At 46.5% G+C, this 18,800-nt stretch overlaps 1 protein-coding gene across 1 annotated transcript in view; it reads right to left on the minus strand.

Moving 5' to 3' along the window:
- Positions 1-3,428: 3,428 nt before the first annotated feature.
- The window catches only part of LOC119162265 (protein Wnt-8a-like), a 108,770-nt gene continuing 93,398 nt past the window's right edge, over positions 3,429-18,800 (minus strand). Inside the window, exons 6-7 of the mRNA XM_075876581.1 lie at positions 16,708-16,982; positions 3,429-3,615 (exon numbers count right to left, since the gene is read on the minus strand). Coding sequence (XP_075732696.1) covers positions 3,429-3,615; positions 16,708-16,982 — 462 coding nt within the window. The remainder of the gene's footprint in view (positions 3,616-16,707; positions 16,983-18,800) is intronic.

An 18,800-nucleotide genomic window follows, 5' to 3' on the forward strand; every position in this document is an offset into this window, starting at 1 on the left:
GAGTGTTTCCAACGCTTTGCTATGAAGACACGGTGGTGGCACCTACCCGTCGCCTTGCGTTCTAGACCTTATCACCTCTGAGATGGGCGCGCACACCCGTCTCAGGGCCACGCGCCTTGTTTTCAAAAAAAAAAAACAAAAACTGCCAGATGGCGCTTATGTTTCACATGTGACGTTACTTGATGCGCTCGTTCGCCTCCGCTGCACGCTCAAGGCACTCTAACGCAGCGCCTCTGGAATACCATTGGCCGATTTTCTTGCGCAGAACATCAAATATATGTTTCGTTCATTCTCTCCACACGCAAGACTATCATCTTTGGACGACTTTTGCAGATTACATACAGATACGGGGTCATTTTTCTTCTTTTTTCTTTCTTCGAATGTGCGGCTTTCTCATTGTGATCGCGCGCGCACGCGTGGACAAGTAGCGGCCTCCCGCGGCGATCTCTGTAACGAGCGAGTGCGTGATGTTCAAATCAGGCTATGGCTGATAAATGGGTAATTGACGTATGATTTTTGGGAATAAACGTGATTTGTAGAGAGAAGAGAAAGCAATATTTAGCTGACTTTGATAATTTATTGTGAACTCCAGGCCACATGCTATACTGTAACATTTGGCTCGCGTGTTGCCTAAAGACTCTATAGTACCGATCGGCAGCGTTTTCTGACCATGATCAAACGAGATAGTCGAAATTTCCGGAGCCCTCTACGGCGGCATCTCATAATCATACCGTGGTTTCAGGACGTTCAACCTCAGATATTAATTATTATTTGTCGGAGAAGCTCCCATTCTCCGCAAAAACTGTAGTTCACGTGCTCCCGTGCAACGTATTGATCGTGCAATATGTTACAAAACTCATTAAAGACATCCATGCAATTTGTAAGCATGCTAGCATTTGCAACTGCCCAGCTTATGTTTAGAATAGTTTTTTTAAGTGTGACGTGACTGATGTATAAAGATCTCCGGAAGTTAATCCCACAACTTCATTAGGTAACATGCTTGATCCAATGATTTTAGTAGCACGACAAATCACAATGTACAATTTGCCACTTAGCGGAAAATTATTCTGCTCAAGTTGTAAATGGCGTAAGAGAGTAACTATACGAAAGTGAAGCTCGCCAGTGCTCAGTGTGCGTCGAATTCTTACAATCATTGCTTAAGTTCGACACCAGTTTTGTAATAGTCCCCAAACCGCGTGACAGTTAACATATATCACAAACCTGCACACGTATCCTGGGACGCAGAATGCCAATAGATTTGTTGGTTTAATTTGATCATGCATGTTTTGACGATAGTGTTGGATAGCAGCAGAAGTCTTATTACAAATAAATTAAGGTGTTATCAGCCAAGTGTAGCCGAACTTTCTTCAACAACCCTCAATATTTGGAACAGATGAACAAGGTCAATCGCCAGCGGAAAAAAAATGTTGATCGGACTTTTAAAGCTTCACGGCAGAACCACGTACCGTTGATGTCTGCGCGGCATCGTTTTAGCTATACGTGCATGTTAAATCCTTTTCTTCTGTATTTTGATTTGTGTGAGCCCAACTAAACACGATCTATGTCAAAGCACTAACTCCCTCAACAGTCAACTCTTTTGATCTGTGTATACCGGCTGCTTTTTTTTTTTTCCATGCAGAAAAAAGCTCCCAAAAGCTGTCAGGTTCAACGCTTACACACTTTCTATAATATGACAAATCTTTTATTGACAAACAACTACTTACAATCCACCAGACGCTGCCAAAACTCGAGTGATCCCATTGATCTATTACAGAAATTGAAAGCAGCGGTATCGAAATTATATTCTGGCTTTTTGATTACTAAGCGCCCGTTTGTGGCTTTGCTCACTATTTCGGTTGTGTAATCTGTCACTGCAGGTCGACTAACTTCTAAGTAGTGTCCACTTAATTGTATACTAGCAAAATCTTAGTTATAGCCAACCACACGCAGTAAAATATGTAACGCAAATAATGTCTGCCTCTTCATGTTATTGAGTTTAAGTGACGAGATTGCTCTACCTTCGAAGGGCTACTTATTATAGTAAATAAATGACAGCATGAAAAACAAGTGGTATTTTTGTTCGTTTGCACATTACACAACACTATTGCATTATTTATAGTCATATATATGAAAACATGTGCTAGCGAATTCACAAAGCTTTTATTTCGTGAGTTCTGTTTTCCACTGGCTGGCAACTTTAGCTAATATGCCCGCCATTGTGACTGGCTCGCTTTTCATTTTAACATTTGTAACGTAAGAATTAACATTTCTTTTCGGGATGTGAACATGCTCCCTAGTTATTTTTTTTTCGCAGCCTTAAACCTTCGCTACAAGAGGTAAAGCTGAGGAACAGAAAAGTTAACAGCCAACAAACAATTCAGTATGCATGAATAAAATGTACAACCGCCGACTCTTCCTTATATATTTGCGTTAAGTAAAATACGACGCAAAGAGTATAACTTAAACAACGCTGAAGGTTTCATAAGCATAAAAGATCACTTTTGTGGATAAATTGAAAATCCGTCATAACGACATCACTATATAGGGTGATATAATATGTTCTACAAATGACGAATATCACAATTTTCGGCATGAGAAAAAAATTTTTTGATAGTGTATAGCATCACATAAATAAATCATCAGCACGGTACGATTCATGCTGTTTCAGGATGCCTTGAAAACGTGCTGCCTCCAATAACTATTTCATTTATGCTTGCGTAGTCATCATTCCATGATTTAGCGGTTCTTCACACGAGTGCTGCCATGAGTAATATTTACGAATTTCTTTTTGGCGTTGCAAATATTTTCTTACGACAGTTATACATAAATAAATGCGTTCCTTTTTACGCACGCTGATCTCTTCGCAAGAAGCGTCTGGTATAAGCCAAATGCTGCCGTGATCGTGGGTCGGTATTCACAGAAATGTCATTACCGCAAGTTTTTTTTCGTAGAAGCATCTTAACCATTGGCAAACAGCATGCATGAATTGTGAATCTAGCCCTCTTTGTTTCCCTTTTTGTTATGCTAATATTGCAGTACCGTGTGTACACGCCGCTAGAGTCCATACCAAGCAGAAGGTCCATGGTGCGATGCTATCGTACACAAGTTCACGAGGCACCAACCGACATGAGATGCTGCGCATCAGAAAGTTGACAGCTCCAGTGTTTGGTTATTTGTTGGCAGTGTTGTGTACAGCAAGTCATGCGTTCGATCATACGCAGAATCGTACCGTGTGAAGTCGTCTAGTTGAATTACCGGCTGACCCGTAGAACCTTATAGCTAAACTTGAAAGGCACGTTCTAATAACAACCTGGCGAAGATGCTATTGCGGGCGCGCACAGTGCACGGGCAACAGCGTGCACTGATTTTGCGGAACAGTCTTCGATTGTGGCAATTTCACAGCCTAGGATTTACGAAAAGCACGTGATTCAGTTGCAGATGTACTTCGTCGCATTGCCATAACAGATGTCGCACTTGACAGTACAGCACCAGTGGAATTGGCAGTTGCACTTGTGCATGGTGATCACGGGCACCTTCCTAACGCTATGACCGCAGCTTTGACACAGGTTGTAGCAGCTGTCTCGTTCCGTCCGGGACACACCCCTGCCGGTCCTCCTGTGAAAGATGCAGGTGATCAATTAACGTAACGAAAGAGTTTCCGACCATGCAAAGCTTTATTGCGCCGATTTGAGCTTTTGAAGTTGCACGAGCATCTGCGAAGCGCGCATGCGCCACGCGAACGCATTTCTCCATCTTGTAGGCTGGCGTGTGCACGTGTACGTTGACGCGGTCTCTGACATGATAAGCCCAAGAACCGCGCTATTAGTTTTCATTACTGCCGTCATACTGTCTTGTGTTGTGTAAGTATTTCGATCTACAGATGTGCAATCTCTTCAAGAAAGGATGTAAAATTGCACGTGCGTGTATGTTGACAGCTTAAGCAACCTCGTACTGTATGGGGTATCTGTATCCCCAGAAGAGTGGGGGGGGGGGGAGGGAGGGATATTCTTTTCGGAATATGCAGCGGAAAAGTTTTTTACGGATGGGCCGTGTGTTTCGCAGCGTATCATACAACAAAAATATCGCGTGTCTTGGAGTGCGACGTAGCTGGGGAAGTTTTGAATTGCACAGTGGTCAACTCTCATGTCTCGGACAACGAAGCATTGTGCTCGGAACTACACGAGCAGTGGCGTAGCCAGGGAGGAACACAGTAGGCCCGTGTCCCCTCTCCCCCCCTTCCCCCCCAAAAAAATGCTGGCTACGTCTCTGTACACGAGTGATGTCTGTAGACATAAAATACGCCATCTTGCAAGAGAAGCGGCAACGACGTAATTTCCTTACACTTTTGAACCTATATTGTCACCGCGAATGCAACAACCGCTTTGGCCGTCGAAAGTACTCTTAACCATTTAGCGCAAAAACAAAACAAAACAAAAACACGCAACAGACGAAGCGAAATGTTATCGGCATTATATGATACCACAAACCTAAATTAAGTACTGACCCAGGTGGCTGCACTTTTTTTCGCTATATAGTTGACAGCGCTCGTGACGGCCAAATCAGTTACAGCGGCCACGGCGCCGAACAAGAATGGAGACTGCAATTAATTTGATTGATTGATATGTAGAGTTTAACGTCCCAAACCTACCATATTGCCACAGGCATGGAACGAGGTTTAGCCATGCCAATGCGAGTATGTGCCATGGTGTGAAAAAAAAAGAAGAGAACGGTTGGTGTGCTCGTGCTCTAACGTTCGGTTCGGCTCGACGTCCAGTGCTGCTCCTGCGAACAGACGTTGTGGTTGTTCTGTAATAACGTGACATTTTCTGATGGAGGTGCTGGGTACTTTTGTATGCACTGCAATCAGCAGCAAGGTCCCGACACTAGTCGCGACTTGGAAGAATCAGCTGACCTACGGCGTAGCAGGCGACAACTAGGCCTACCTCCTGAATTCGGACCATTTCCACAACTCGGCAGTACTATGGCTAGTGCGGGAACGCAAACCCAAGAAACATCAATGCTGCCTCCTCCATGGTTCTTCAACGCCCCGCGAACCCCGAAGCCGTTTCACGGTGACTCTTACGAGGACGTCGACGACTGGCTCGACGACTACAACCGTTGCGGCAGCGTCAACGAGTGGAACGAGCAGCGAAAGCTTCGGTATGTCTACTTTTATCTCGAGGACTCTGCACGCACTTGGTTCGAAAACCATGAAGCCACTATGACAACCTGGCCAGAGTTTTTCAACCAGTTGCGAAACACCTTCTGAAGCTCTGACCGAAAGAAGCAAGCGGAACAGCTCCTCAATTCCCGAAACCAGCGTCCGAACGAGAGTGTTCCCATGTTCGTTGAGGACATGTCGCGGTTGTTCAGGCGAGCTGACTCCTCAATGACGGAAGAGAAGAAGGTGCGCCTCCTAAAGCGGGGAGTGAAAGAGCAGCTGTTCGCGGGACTAGTGCGGAACCCTTCCAGTACTGTAGAGTATTTCCTCCGCGAAGCCACGACATTGGAGAGAATGCTAACTCAGCGTTCGTACCAGTATGAGCGTCCTAGCAGTCTTTCGTCAGTGTCGTCGGCCCTGCCAACACCTGACGTCACGACTGTAAAAGACCTGATGGAGCTCATGCGCAGTATTGTGCGCGAGGAGCTGCAAAAGCTGCACGTGGTGTTTTTTCCGCCCCATGTTGCTGCTATAACGGATGTCGTTCGCGAAGAGGTCCGGCAGCTGGTGCATCCCATGACGACTCTGCGTGCAGCTGAAGTCCAACCCATGACGACCCCGCGTCCAGCCGAAGCTCCGCTATTAATGTACGCGGAAGCAGTACGTACTCCTGCACCGACTGTTGGCTATCCGTCCCGTCCATCCACCCTGCAGACGGCGCCGTCATTCTACTCAGGACCACCGCAGTACGGCAACCCACCCCTTACACGGAAATCCAGTGTATGGCGTGCTCCCGACAACCGGCCTCTATGTTATCACTGTGGTGAACCAGGTCACATCTACCGTGAGTGCACATGCAGGCACATGGGTCTTCCTGACTTTCGTCCGGATGCTCGTCGACCCAGAGATGGCGAGCAGCGCCGTGCTATCGCCGAATACTTGGCAAGCCAACGATCCTCAACCATTCCGCGTCGCCAACCCCGCTCACTGTCTCCGCGGCGTTCCACGTCACCTGGCCAACAATCGACCTTTGCGGACGTCCTTGCAGGAAGATCGCCTAGATCCACAAGCCCGCGCAGGGGAAACTAAGAACAGTGACCTCTGCGGGTGAGGCCGCTGTTGATCGACCGTTATAAGACCCTCCCCCGATCTGCCTGCCGATATCCGACGACATCCTTTCACCGACGTGTGCCATCGACGACAAACGTGTCTCTGCTCATATCTCTGTCCTTGTCGACAACCACCCGCTCACCGCTCTGGTAGATACGGGTGCCGATTATTCTGTTATAAGCGCTGTCCTCGCTGTTACAGCTAAGAAAGGTAACGACACCTTGGGGACATGAAACCAACCTCCGGACTGCGGGAGGTCACCTATTGACACCGCTGGGAATGTGCACTGCCCGCCTCCGAATTCGTGAGTCGACGTACATTGTTTCCTTCGTTGTATTGCGCGATTGCTTCCAAAACCTGATTCTCGGAATGGATTCTCTCCGTGAGCATGGAGCCATTATTAACCTTCGTGACCTGCTCATAACGTTCTCTAACGACCATACAGACCTATGAAGGGATGCAGTTGGTTGCGCCGACCACAACACTTCGAATTGCTGACGACACCATCGCACTTCCACCACGAGCCAGTATGTTGGTAACTGTGGAGAGCGACTGTGACAACAAGAGTAGTGGCATCGCGGAAACTAACCTCTCGGTGCTCTTGGCTCGGCAGATTTGTGTCGCGCGTGCTATCGTCCAACTGAAGCATCGGAGGACTCAGCTTCTGATTACGAATTTCAGTGGCCAGTACCAACACTTGGCAAAGCGAATAGCGATCGCAAACTTTGGAGCCATTGATTTGATTGATTTGTGGGTTTAACGTCCCAAAACCACCATATGATTATGAGAGACGCCGTAGTGGAGGACTCCGGAAATTTTGACCACCTGGGGTTCTTTAACGTGCATCTTTGGAGCCATTGATGACGAAGAATGTTCCACTATCGCTCCGATTGCCACTGCTGCCGAAGGTAACACTGCATTAGCCAGTACAGTTGACGTGAATTGCCAGCTATCCTCTGCGCAGCAGCAGCAGATACGCATGATTTTACGTACGTATAGTGACTGCTTTGCGTCCACCTCCAAAATCAAGCAGACCCCAACCGTGAAGCACCGCATTATAACGGACCTTACCGAACGGCCTGTACGACAGCACGCCTACCGCGTGTCGCAAAAAGAACAAGAGGCAATACGTTTTCAAGTGAAACAGATGCTCGACGACGAAGTCATCCAACCCTCGAACAGTCCATGGGCGTCACCCATCGTACTTGTTAAAAAGAAACATGGCACTTTTCGATTTTGCGTCGATTACCGGAAGCTCAACGAAGTGACGAAGAGAGACGTCTACCCTCTTCCACGCATAGATGATTCACTGGATCGACTTCGAAATGCCCGATATTTTTCATCGATGGATTTACGCAGCGGCTACTGGCAGATCGAGGTCGATGAACGTGACAGGGAAAAACAGCATTCATAACTCCCGATGGCCTCTACGAATTCAAAGTGTTACCATTTGGATTGTGCTCTGCACCGGCAACGTTCCAAAGGATGATGGACACCGTCCTGTCCGGTCTGAAGTGGGAATCCTGCCTCATGTATTTAGACGACGTCGTTGCTTTTTCCAAAACATTTGAGCAACATTTACAATGACCTCAGTCCGTCTTCGTCGCTATTCGATCCGCAGGCCTATTGCTAAAACCAGAGAAGTGTCATTTCGGCTACGAAGAACTAAATTTCCTCGGCCACCTTATCAGTCACGATGGCATTAGACCAGACCCAGAAAAGACTATGGCCGTTGCTGCATTTCCTCGACCTTCGAACAAACGGGATTTGCGCCGGTTTTTGGGTCTCTGCGCCTACTACAGGCGCTTTGTCCAGAGCTTTGCCAACATCGCTGAACCTCTTACCCGTTTAACGAAGGAGGATGCTCCTTTTATGTGGGGTCCAGAGCAGAGAGCCGCTTTTTCCCAGCTTCAGCAGTGCCTTCAGAGTGAACCCTTACTAGGGCACTTTGATGAAGATGCCGCCACCGAACTTCACACTGACGCAAGCAACATCGGTCTTGGTGCAGTGCTCGTCCAGTGGGAAGATGGCGCTGAACGTCCCATCACTTATGCTAGCCGCGTTCTGTCATCTGCGGAAACTAACTACTCGACCACGGAGAAGGAATGTCTTGCTGTTATTTGGGCGATAACAAAGTTCCGACCGTATCTCTATGGCCGTCCATTCAGAGTAGTTACGGACCATCATGCCCTATGCTGGCTGGCCAATCTCAAGGACCTTCAGGGCGCCTCGCGAGGTGGAGCTTACGCCTTCAAGAATTTGAGGTTACAGTCGTCTACAAGTCGGGCCGCAGGCACACTGATGCCGATTGCCTTTCGCGCGCACCCCTCGCGACGACATCGAGGGACGATGATACCGATGGCCATTTTCTTTGTGCAGTCAGTGAATCTGACTTGGCCCAGCAACAGTGGAATGATTCAGAGATCCAACAACTTATCAAATACCTTCAAGGTCGCAGCTCGAGTCCACCATCGGCATTCGCACGTTCAGGGTCATTTTGTCTCCGCAACGAGATTGTCTACAAAAAAAAAAAACTTCGAACCTTATGCGACTGAGTACCTCCTCGTCGTTCCACCAGGGCTACGTGCTGACATTTTATCTGCCTGTCACGACGAGCCTTCCTCCGGCCACCTAGGATTCGCACGTACCCTTACTCGGATGCGGACTCGCTACTACTGGCCCAAGCTCATCCAGGATGTCAAGCATTACGTTAAAACGTGCAATCATTGCCAGCGCCGTAAAGCCCCACTTGTGCGCCCTCCTGGTTTATTACAGCCTGTGGCACCCCCGTCAAAACCGTTTGAACGAATCGGCATGGACTTGCTTGGGCCCTTCCCGAAGTCACATGATGGCAGCCACTGGATCGTAGTCGCTACTGACTATTTAACGAGGTACTGCGAAACGAAAGCCCTACAATGAGGCACCGCCAATGAGGTTGCGTATTTTTTCATCAACAACATCGTCCTCCGCCATGAAGCGCCAACAGTTCTTATCACTGACCGTGGAACAGCCTTTACAGCCCAATTGATGCAAGACGTGACGAGACTTAGTGGAACAGCTCATCGCAAAACGACCGCATACCATCCACAAACCAACGCTCTGACGGAGAGATTAAACAAGAGGCTCACTGACATGCTATCTATGTACGTCGACCGTGATCACAAAAACTGGGATGCAATTTTGCCATACGTAACGTTCGCTTACAACACTGCGGTTCAAGAGACTACGGGTTTCACTCTCTTCCGGTTGCTTCACGGCCGAGAAGCAATTACGATGCTTGATGCCATGCTGTGGCCTGACACGACCATTATTACTACTGATGCGAACGACTTTATCCGGCTCGCCGACGCGGCCCGCCAGCTTGCACTCGAGCGGATCCGAAAACAGCAACGAATCGACTCGCAGATGTACAACTCCCGTCATCGCCATGTTATTTACCAACCCGGTGATCTGGTCTGGCTGTAGATCCCCGTTCGCCAAAGGGGCCGCTCGGAAAAGTTACTTCACCGCTACTTCGGACCTTATAGAGTACTACGGCGCCTCACAGATGTCAACTACGAAATTCTGCTTGAAGACACAGCTCAGCGATCTCGATGTTCGCAGCAGGCCGACATTGTTCATGTGTCACGGATGAAGCCACACTACCCCCGAGCCACCTGAAACTGCTTCATCATGCGTCTTTGTGCGTGTACGCGATTACTTTAACTTTTAATCGGCATTGGTCATCGGGGTGGTACTTTTTTTTGAAGAGGGGGGGTAATGCCACAGGCATGAATCGAGGTTTAGCCATGCCAATGCGAGTATGTGCCATGGTGTGAAAAAAAAAAGAAGAGAACGGTTGGTGTGCTCGTGCTCTACCGTTCGGTTCGGCTCGACGTCCAGTGCTGCTCCTGTGAACATACGTTGTGGTTGTTCTGTAATCACGTGACAATATGGTTATGAGAGACGCCGTATTGGAGGGCTCCGGAAATTTCGACCACCTGGGGTTCTTGATATGCGTGGTTTAACGTCCCAAAACCACCATATGATTATGAGAGATGCCACCTGGGGTTACTTAACGTGCAAGCAAATCAATGGAGATGGCAAAAGAAGCACATCACAGGTGACGCGCATGCTCAGACGTGGCCTGTTTCGAACTGCAGATGTCGCTCGTGCTCGTCCGAGCACGACGCTTCGTCGTTCTAGACATGAGAGTAGACCCCTACGCATATGACTGTACGTAACAGCCTTCCTGTTCTAGGGGCTGCACGCTCGAGGTCATGTATGTTTGTTGTTGCCATTCTGTGATAATTATATGCTGTGGGGCATGGGGCTCAGACAGGTGAATGGTCTGCGCTACTTTTTGTCTTCAGCATCAAAAAAATTAATAAGAATTATGTGCTAGCTTTTATTGCTTCGATGTGCCCGTGCGCTGGAGCGGAAGCTTTTGCATTATCTTCCACACTAAAGCCGGTGATTTATTCCTTCGATGTATGGAAGTAGGACTACAACAAGGCAACAATGCTTTGGTCAAGTAGAGCGAATTTTAGGGTTATGGGCAAATTTTTCGGGTATAACTAATTCCTGCAACGCTATAGGGTATAATGGCTGAGCACCAATTTCGTTACTGACAAGGTGTCGTGGATCGCCTCATTGTCTTCTTCCGTTTTGTAGTTGATCGCGAAAGAAATGGGGCTCGTTCCCGCGAAAAAAGCTGAGCGTGCCGCTTGTACGTCCGCGCTGATGAAGGTGTTCCTGTATTTGTTTGCAAATTTTCACTTCGCTATTTATATGTTTAGCCATTACCTCGCCTTGCGCAGCAGAGATGCCTTTCATTTTTCTTACTAAATTTCTGGTACTCTCTAAACTTCTCATCTACTACCTGTTTCGATGCGCAGGTGTGATCTCTCGGGCGATTTCTTTCACCACAGTCGACGTACTTGTCAACTGTGGCTTCTCATGATGCCGTAGTGGCGAGGTATGTGTTGTGGGCCAATACATTGTGCGATCCGGATGCCACACAATGAACGTTTCTTTTCTGTGGGGCAGATGTCTGTTAGGTGTTAGCTTCGAGCATGCAGGGAGTACAACGATGTGAGTGAAGCCAGGGCGTCGTAGATTTGATAATCAAGCTTGGGTAAATACATAGAGAGCTCTGCCGGCAAGCAGGTATACAGCGAAACGGTGCTCGCATTTAGGTTCATATATGTTTATTCAACTTTGTGACGGCACTGATTTATCATCGACTTAATGTAAGTTTGTGGCTTTGCGCCTGGTAATCCCAAAATGGAATCGTAAATGCTATAACGCATCGTCTATTTAATGCTAGCGCCGTTAATTCAGAACAATTTTGCATCAGTTCGAAACTCCCACCTAAATACCATAAGAAACTAGCGCCCCGCAGCACCTGAGACTACGTGCACTCAAGTTTCGGTGACGCTGAACGCACCATTTTAAAATTTGGGGGCCGCGGTGGTGAGGGATGGAACGATGTGGCTACTTCGATCGTGTGTGCCCCCCCCCCCCCCCCCAGAAAAAGAAGAAAAGCCTTCCTGGCGTAAGCAGCCAAAACCGTCTTAAGAGTAGCTAGACAACAGAGCGAGACGGTTGCCGAGCGAAAGTCCTCGCCGGGAGCCAGTAGGGGTATTGTGCGCGCCCCATAAATGTTCTCTGATGTGGACAACGTCAAGTGGAGCCTCTGTCTACGTCAAACCAGCGAAGATGCCGTTTGGTGCTGATAACTCAGATGAGCACTTACCCTTACTTTGAAACCAATATAAAATATCTTAAAGGCAACGTCCATCACTAATAATCGACCAGAAGAGCTTCCGCATGCAGGAATGTCAAACAACAGAATCATATCGAGTTTCCAAGTTCAGTATCAGGGGTCATTTAACAAACTAATGTTTCCAATGGCAACTGACATAGTCCACACACAGGTGACAAAAAAGAGCAAAAAAAAAAACCCTTGCATGCAGCCGCACGTAAGTGCGCTATATCACCACATCTGTCTTGGATGCATAAGTTTTTTAAGGCCTACAGCTCTGACTAACCACCTGAATTCGACTAGTCATGCACAAAGTACGTATACGACGCAGCTACCAGGAGAAAGCGTGGCATTATCTACGTAGATATAACAACGAGTGCAAAGAAGGGCATGTTCGCGATGATGCGTAGAGGTGAACCAACCTAGTTTAAACAAAGAGCTCCATGCATGTTCCCGCCAAACATTACCAGACACTGTTCGACGCAAGCTGAGGGCTTTCCCGACACGCATATGCGAAGAAAGAAAGGAAAAAAAATGGCAGATCCCACCTACGGTGGGAATCGATGATCTGCGAAGCACGAATGAGGAAGGTTGATATGTACTTTAAAATCAGCACAACGTTACGAGGCGGACGTAAGTCAGACCGTAGATGACTTCCATGTCTTGATTATAATGTTTAGAAATGCCATTTACTTTAGTCGTCCATTCACGTCACGTGATACCAAATTTGGTATATGTGACAGTAGCGAAACGACCCCGAGCACGCTATGAGCGTAGCATGCAGTCGTGTTTTACATGACACGCATGTCATGATTATGATGCTTGGACGTGTCATCTACCTTCGTCGTCTATTCACGTCACGTCATACTAAATTTGGTATATGTTGGGCAAGTGAAACGGCGGCGAGCACGCTATGAGCATAGCATGTAGAAATGGTTTACATGACACGCATGTTATGTTAAGACGTGTCATTTATCTTCGTTGTTCATGCACGTCAAAATTATCAAATTTGGTATATGCGAAGCTAGCAAAACGGCCGCGAGCGCATCATAAATAAGCCTGGTGTGTTGTCATGTTCTTACATGGAACACATGTTATGATTATCATGTTAGAACCAGTCACGTACATTTATCATCCATCTATGTCAAGCAATACCAAATTTGGTATATGTGAAGCCAGCGAAACGGCCACGAGCAGGCTGTGAACGTAGCATGTAGTCTTATTTTACATGACACGCACCTCATAATTATCATGTTTGGAGGCGTAATTTACCTTCGTCGTCTATACACGTCGCGTGATACCAAATTCGGTATAAGTGGAGCTAGCGAAACAGCTGCGAGCGGGCTATGAGCGTAGCATGCAGTCTTGTTTTACATGACACACATATTATGATTACGTTTGGACGTATCATTTACATTCCTCATCTATTCATGTCACGTGATACCAAATTTAGTGTATGTGGAGCTAGAAAAATGGCCGCGAGCGTGCTATGAGCATGATATGTTGTCATGTTCTTACATGACATGCATGTCATAAGTATCATGTTTGCGCCAGTCTTATAACTTCGTCATCCATTCACGTCAAGGAACACGGAATTTGGTATATGTGAAGCTAGCGAAACGACCACGAGCGCAATATGAGCGTAGCATGTAGTCATGTTTTACAGGACACCCATGTCATGAATCCTACGTTAGGGTCTTTGACTAATGTTCACCATAGAGTCATGTCATACCATACCAGCTTTGCAATATGTCCTGAGAACGAAACCACCGCAAGAACAGCAAGAGCATGAGATATAATTCATGACATTCATGACATAATTGTCATATTTTAATGTTATGGCTAGTCACATATGCTCGTCATACAGTCATTTTCTGCCATACTAATTTTGGTACAGACACCACCATCAAGACGGCCAGGAGAGCCAAAAGTTATATGCCGCTAGACAGATAGATAGATAGATAGATAGATAGATAGATAGATAGATAGATAGATAGATAGATAGATAGATAGATAGATAGATAGATAGATAGATAGATAGATAGATAGATAGATAGATAGATAGATAGATAGATAGATAGATACGGTCAAAGTCACCAAAGAAGTTCGATAAGAAATGGTACGTGTTGAAAATGCATATGCTACTCGCAAATGCGCCGCGGGTCGGCGCATCTGTGTGTGTGCGAGTATACTAACACGCTGGAACGGCCTTCTCACTCCGCTACGTGTTAGAAAAAAGAGTAATACACCCAGTTTCGATCTATATACCATTATCGCAACAAAACAAATGTGATGGCACAATATAGGGGGGGGGGGGAATTGTCAATTTCGCAATGTTATAAAACGCTGCATGTGCTGACAACAAAGATGGCTGCGCTTAACAGGGTCAACGCGGCACTTTCTCTTGGCGCTGCGCTGACGTTTGTGGATTGTGGTGTCGGATCATGTTGCTTCGTCGAAGGTGGAAGGGCGCTAGTGGCGGAGCGCTTCACTCTCATCGGCATAAACGATTTTATTGGCGAAACAGCGGAAATAGTTGCGCTGTGCGTGCAAGCATCGAGTCTCTTCGGCAAACCGCATCGCATTTACTTCAAGTTGAAGAACCTGTCCAGCGAGCTCGAGCTCGAAGAAGGCAACTGCTCATGTGTAGTCAGGCTTTCCGAAAGGTGCTAGCATTTTTGCGCTGCGTTGATACACCGCAACGGGCAAGGCCTTATCATTTTGCGAGGTAACCATACGATGCGACTCGTGCTGCCGATTGCATGTATCCCAATGAGTTCCGTTGTCCCGTCAACAGCTTAATATGCATGCTGTTCCCCTAATTACAGAACGGAGCTATGTTTGCGCCACTGTGTGTTTATATAAGGCAAATTGTAGTTTCGGATGTAATAGGAGCGCTCTTTTCTTTCCGTTCACCAATTCACGTTATTAGATTTCTAATAAATGGGGTCGTGTGCTTCCGAAAACTCGCTTGTTTTTGTTGGCGGTAGTTTATATTCAAAGCAAATATATGCACGCTGCGAATGCAAGGACATGATATATATACGCACGAACGTACACGCACGCGACATACGCGCTACCTTTGGGCGCGCGTTTGTGGGCGTGCATATATACACATGCGAAGTCAAAAATGTTTTTTTGGAGGAAAAATTTACACAAGCGTAATTTAGGATTGGGTAGCACTACCAGCTGCACAGAAAACAAGCGTATATATGCGAAAAATACATCCATACGCGTAACGCAACAAATTCGCCAAAGCGCTTGCTTATATAAACGAAACTATACTATACAGAACCCGCCAATTGATAAGAATGCACACAAGCTAAATAATGGTGTACTCCAAGAGAATAATTAGGTCGTCGCGAGCGAATTGATTAGAACAAACTAAAGTAGTGCCCGTCATCATTCAAATGCGGAAATTTTTTATTTGTGCTGTTCTCCATCGCGCATCGTCTGCATCCATCAAGCAAGGATAGAACCATACGTTTCCATCTTTCCACCACTATACCATGCATTACGCACACTGTAATGGTCTCTGGACATCGCTTTCTTCTTTGCCCTGCCGTGATGTTCTAGTGGCTAAGGTACTCGGCTGCTGACCCGCAGGTCATGGGATCAAATCTCGGCTGCGGCGGCTGCATTTCCGATGGAAGCGGAAATGTTGTAGGCCAGTGTGCTCAGATTTGGGTGCACGTAAAAAACCCCCAGGTGGTAGAAATTTCCGGAGCCCTCCACTACGGCATCTCTCACAATCATATGTTGGTTTTGGGACGTTAAACCCCACATATCAATCTAATCGCTTTCGTCTTTTTCGGGCTCGCGTGTGCGGCATGGCGAAAAGACCGTAGCTATGCGGACGCTTCTCAACGAGCGCAACGTGGTAACATGTCTCCTTTCAAGGTTGACCCTGTTAGCGCCGTTTCGAGATGCGGCTGCCAGGTGGCAAGCGCTTACTTGGAGTCACGTAGAGTTAGTGCATATGCTACATTTAGGCAGCATATATATAGTAACTCTAGAGTCACGGAATGGGCAACTACAAATGAAGAATATTCATTTATTGTGAACGTCAACAGACTAGAAAGTATGATTTAATTCCTCATAAGATATGCAGGCGAATCTGGTAGACACAAAAGCTTTAACAAATTACTACGAAGTGTTCACAAAAACCAGAAGGTTGTAGCAGAGCAAGATGCATTGCATAAAAAATATTTATGGGTTCAAAAAATATCGAAGCGAGGACATGTGACTCCAGTGATGCGCACGTTTTCTTGGTTGTTGAGTCCTCATTTTTCCCACAGTTTCATCATAATTTACACGACAAAGCTATAGACCTAGATAATGTGCGTCTACCACCTTTTCTGAAATTTAAAGTCCAAGAAAGCGCTGCCGCAAAGTCACTTTCGAAAGAGTGTGTACAGGGTAATTCAATAAACTGAAGAAAATATGTGAAGATGAGCTACCGCTGGATGAACCGGACAAAAATGGAAGCTTTCCTACGATATGTTCAATAGCTACTTTTTCTCTGCGTCTATATAACTAAGTTCCCCAGATTGTGTAAACGTGTTAACCTGCTTCCTCTGATTTAGTTACTCGCGTTTATTCAGCAGTTACACCGTTAAGAATGCGTCTAGACCCATTCTAGGATACTGAAAGTAATGCATAAATATAGAATCACCAAATCGGTGCGTACCATGAGCACTCTCGGCCGTAGGTGCCACCGATGTCCAGGCTTCGATTGGCCCGGCAGTAGTTAACCGACGGCACGGCGTAAACCAGCACTTTCTTCACCTCGGGCCATTTGGGCGCGCCTCGGTTTGAGTGGACAAGGTGGGCCCGGTCGTATGCTTTCCGCAGTCTCCGTCCGATAGCCGACATTTCACCCAGCTTCATCCAGCAAGTCCTCATGGTGCACGTGCCAGAGGGGCCGTGGCATTTGCAAGTGCGCTGCGTCGTCTTGCGCACAGCCTGAAAAGATGTGCGCATCTGTCAGGTGCAGGCATCATGTTTTGTGGCATAGCATATTATGCACAACACCTCGATTTTGTGAACCTAGAAGACATTTTGCGAAATGTCCAAAGAAAAGATTAAGAAAAAAAAAACACTGTGGATGGCCTTTGCATCCACAATGTTTCAGCCCGAAAATTTCTTGATTTTCCTCTTTCTGTCTTTTTTGGTGAATTGTATTTTCTGCTCTTGTGGTAGTGCGATGCAGTGCCGATTGAGACGCCTCGTTTTTACGAACCATGCAGAAATCAAACGTGACATCTACTATATTCATTTGCCGCATGGAAACTTGGCTGTAACGTTCTAAGCGTAATCATGGCTATCCTATATTTATGGAAGCACTATGTTCAGCCTATGTATTTATTTATTTGGTTATTTATTTATAGCAAAAGCTTATTCCTTGATGAAAGCTATTAAGCTTAACACCCAGAAGCTGGGTTTTTCTCACATAGATTCTTGTTGCAAGGAAGCCCGCCGTTGGATGCCGTTTGACGCGCTGGGCAGGAATCGCAAGTACATATCCTCAGTGAATACATCTCTTTTGGGAAGACTAAGCGAACCTAATCGCATAAGTGGTTGTGATAAAAAATTGGAGGTTGTTTTTATTAGAGTGCGTAAATAAACTTTCAAATTCACTTTGTGTCACTTGTAGTAATGTAATTCAATCAGTTCAGGGCTACTTGATGGCAATCGCTAGGATACTAACAGATTCGAGGCATTCTATAAATTGTGCTGGTGCATCACGTAGTTTTTATCCTGCAATAGCATGAGAAAGACTTCGTGAAAATATATTACGAGTAACGCCCGTGCAATATGCCGGCACATTTGCACACAAGCATGTACATACATGCATCATGCACTGACTGCATTTAGCTACGCTGTCGCTAACAGTTAGTGCTATTGATTTCAGCTCCTATAGTCACAGCTGCGCAAGTGTGGCTAAATCATAACACCAATGCAAGCACCACTGCGAAACATATGCGATTAGTTATCTTTCTTTGTTGTTTACCTGGTTTGCGGAACTGGCTTGTTTTCTACATTTACTAGGCAATAAGTTTGACGCTGACCAAAATTTGGGCTCCTAATAAATTATACACCACAAACAAGTTTTATGAACAGGGAAAATGGTTATCGATTAGGTGTGCAACATGGTCAATTCCCATTTGGCAGTGCCCTACTACGCAGCGTCCGTTCTGACTACTACCATCACTTCCGTCGTCTCGCTGCAGCGTCTCGCGTGCCTCACATCTTCGACTCGCTGGACTTAGAATCGCCAACAATAGTCGCGGATATTTTTCGTCCCTTACATGTTCACGTAACGTTAAAACAGCTTGCTTTCTCGTCTTTGTATCACCTCGGCTCGGGCGTCTTGTGGATGCTTTGCATCAGTAATCTGCCACCATTGTGCCTACTGGATACCACCTCCAAATACCATGACTTGTACTTATTCGAACGATTGCGTGTGTTGGGCCAGAAAAACGGTGCAAATAATCCAATAAGTGGGAAAGAACTCGACAGTGATGCTGCGGATTGAGGGTGCTTTAAAAGTTTGCGGGCACTGCCCAACAGCGAGGTCACCAGAAAGTCATGATATGTTAACGATACCAAGCGCGCGCGTTCAGAATGTCCGACCTAGCTCGGCCCACGATCATGACGTGTTGCCAGCAATTCACGCCTTTCTACACTGTATACCATGCCTCTGCCGAGTCAGGCATAAAACAGGACGCATATGCCTTAATACAAGCAGTCATGACCTGAAAGATTGGAACGTTTGCTTCC

The sequence above is a fragment of the Rhipicephalus microplus genome, chromosome X, assembly GCF_043290135.1.
Source record: "Rhipicephalus microplus isolate Deutch F79 chromosome X, USDA_Rmic, whole genome shotgun sequence".
NCBI lineage: Eukaryota > Metazoa > Arthropoda > Arachnida > Ixodida > Ixodidae > Rhipicephalus > Rhipicephalus microplus.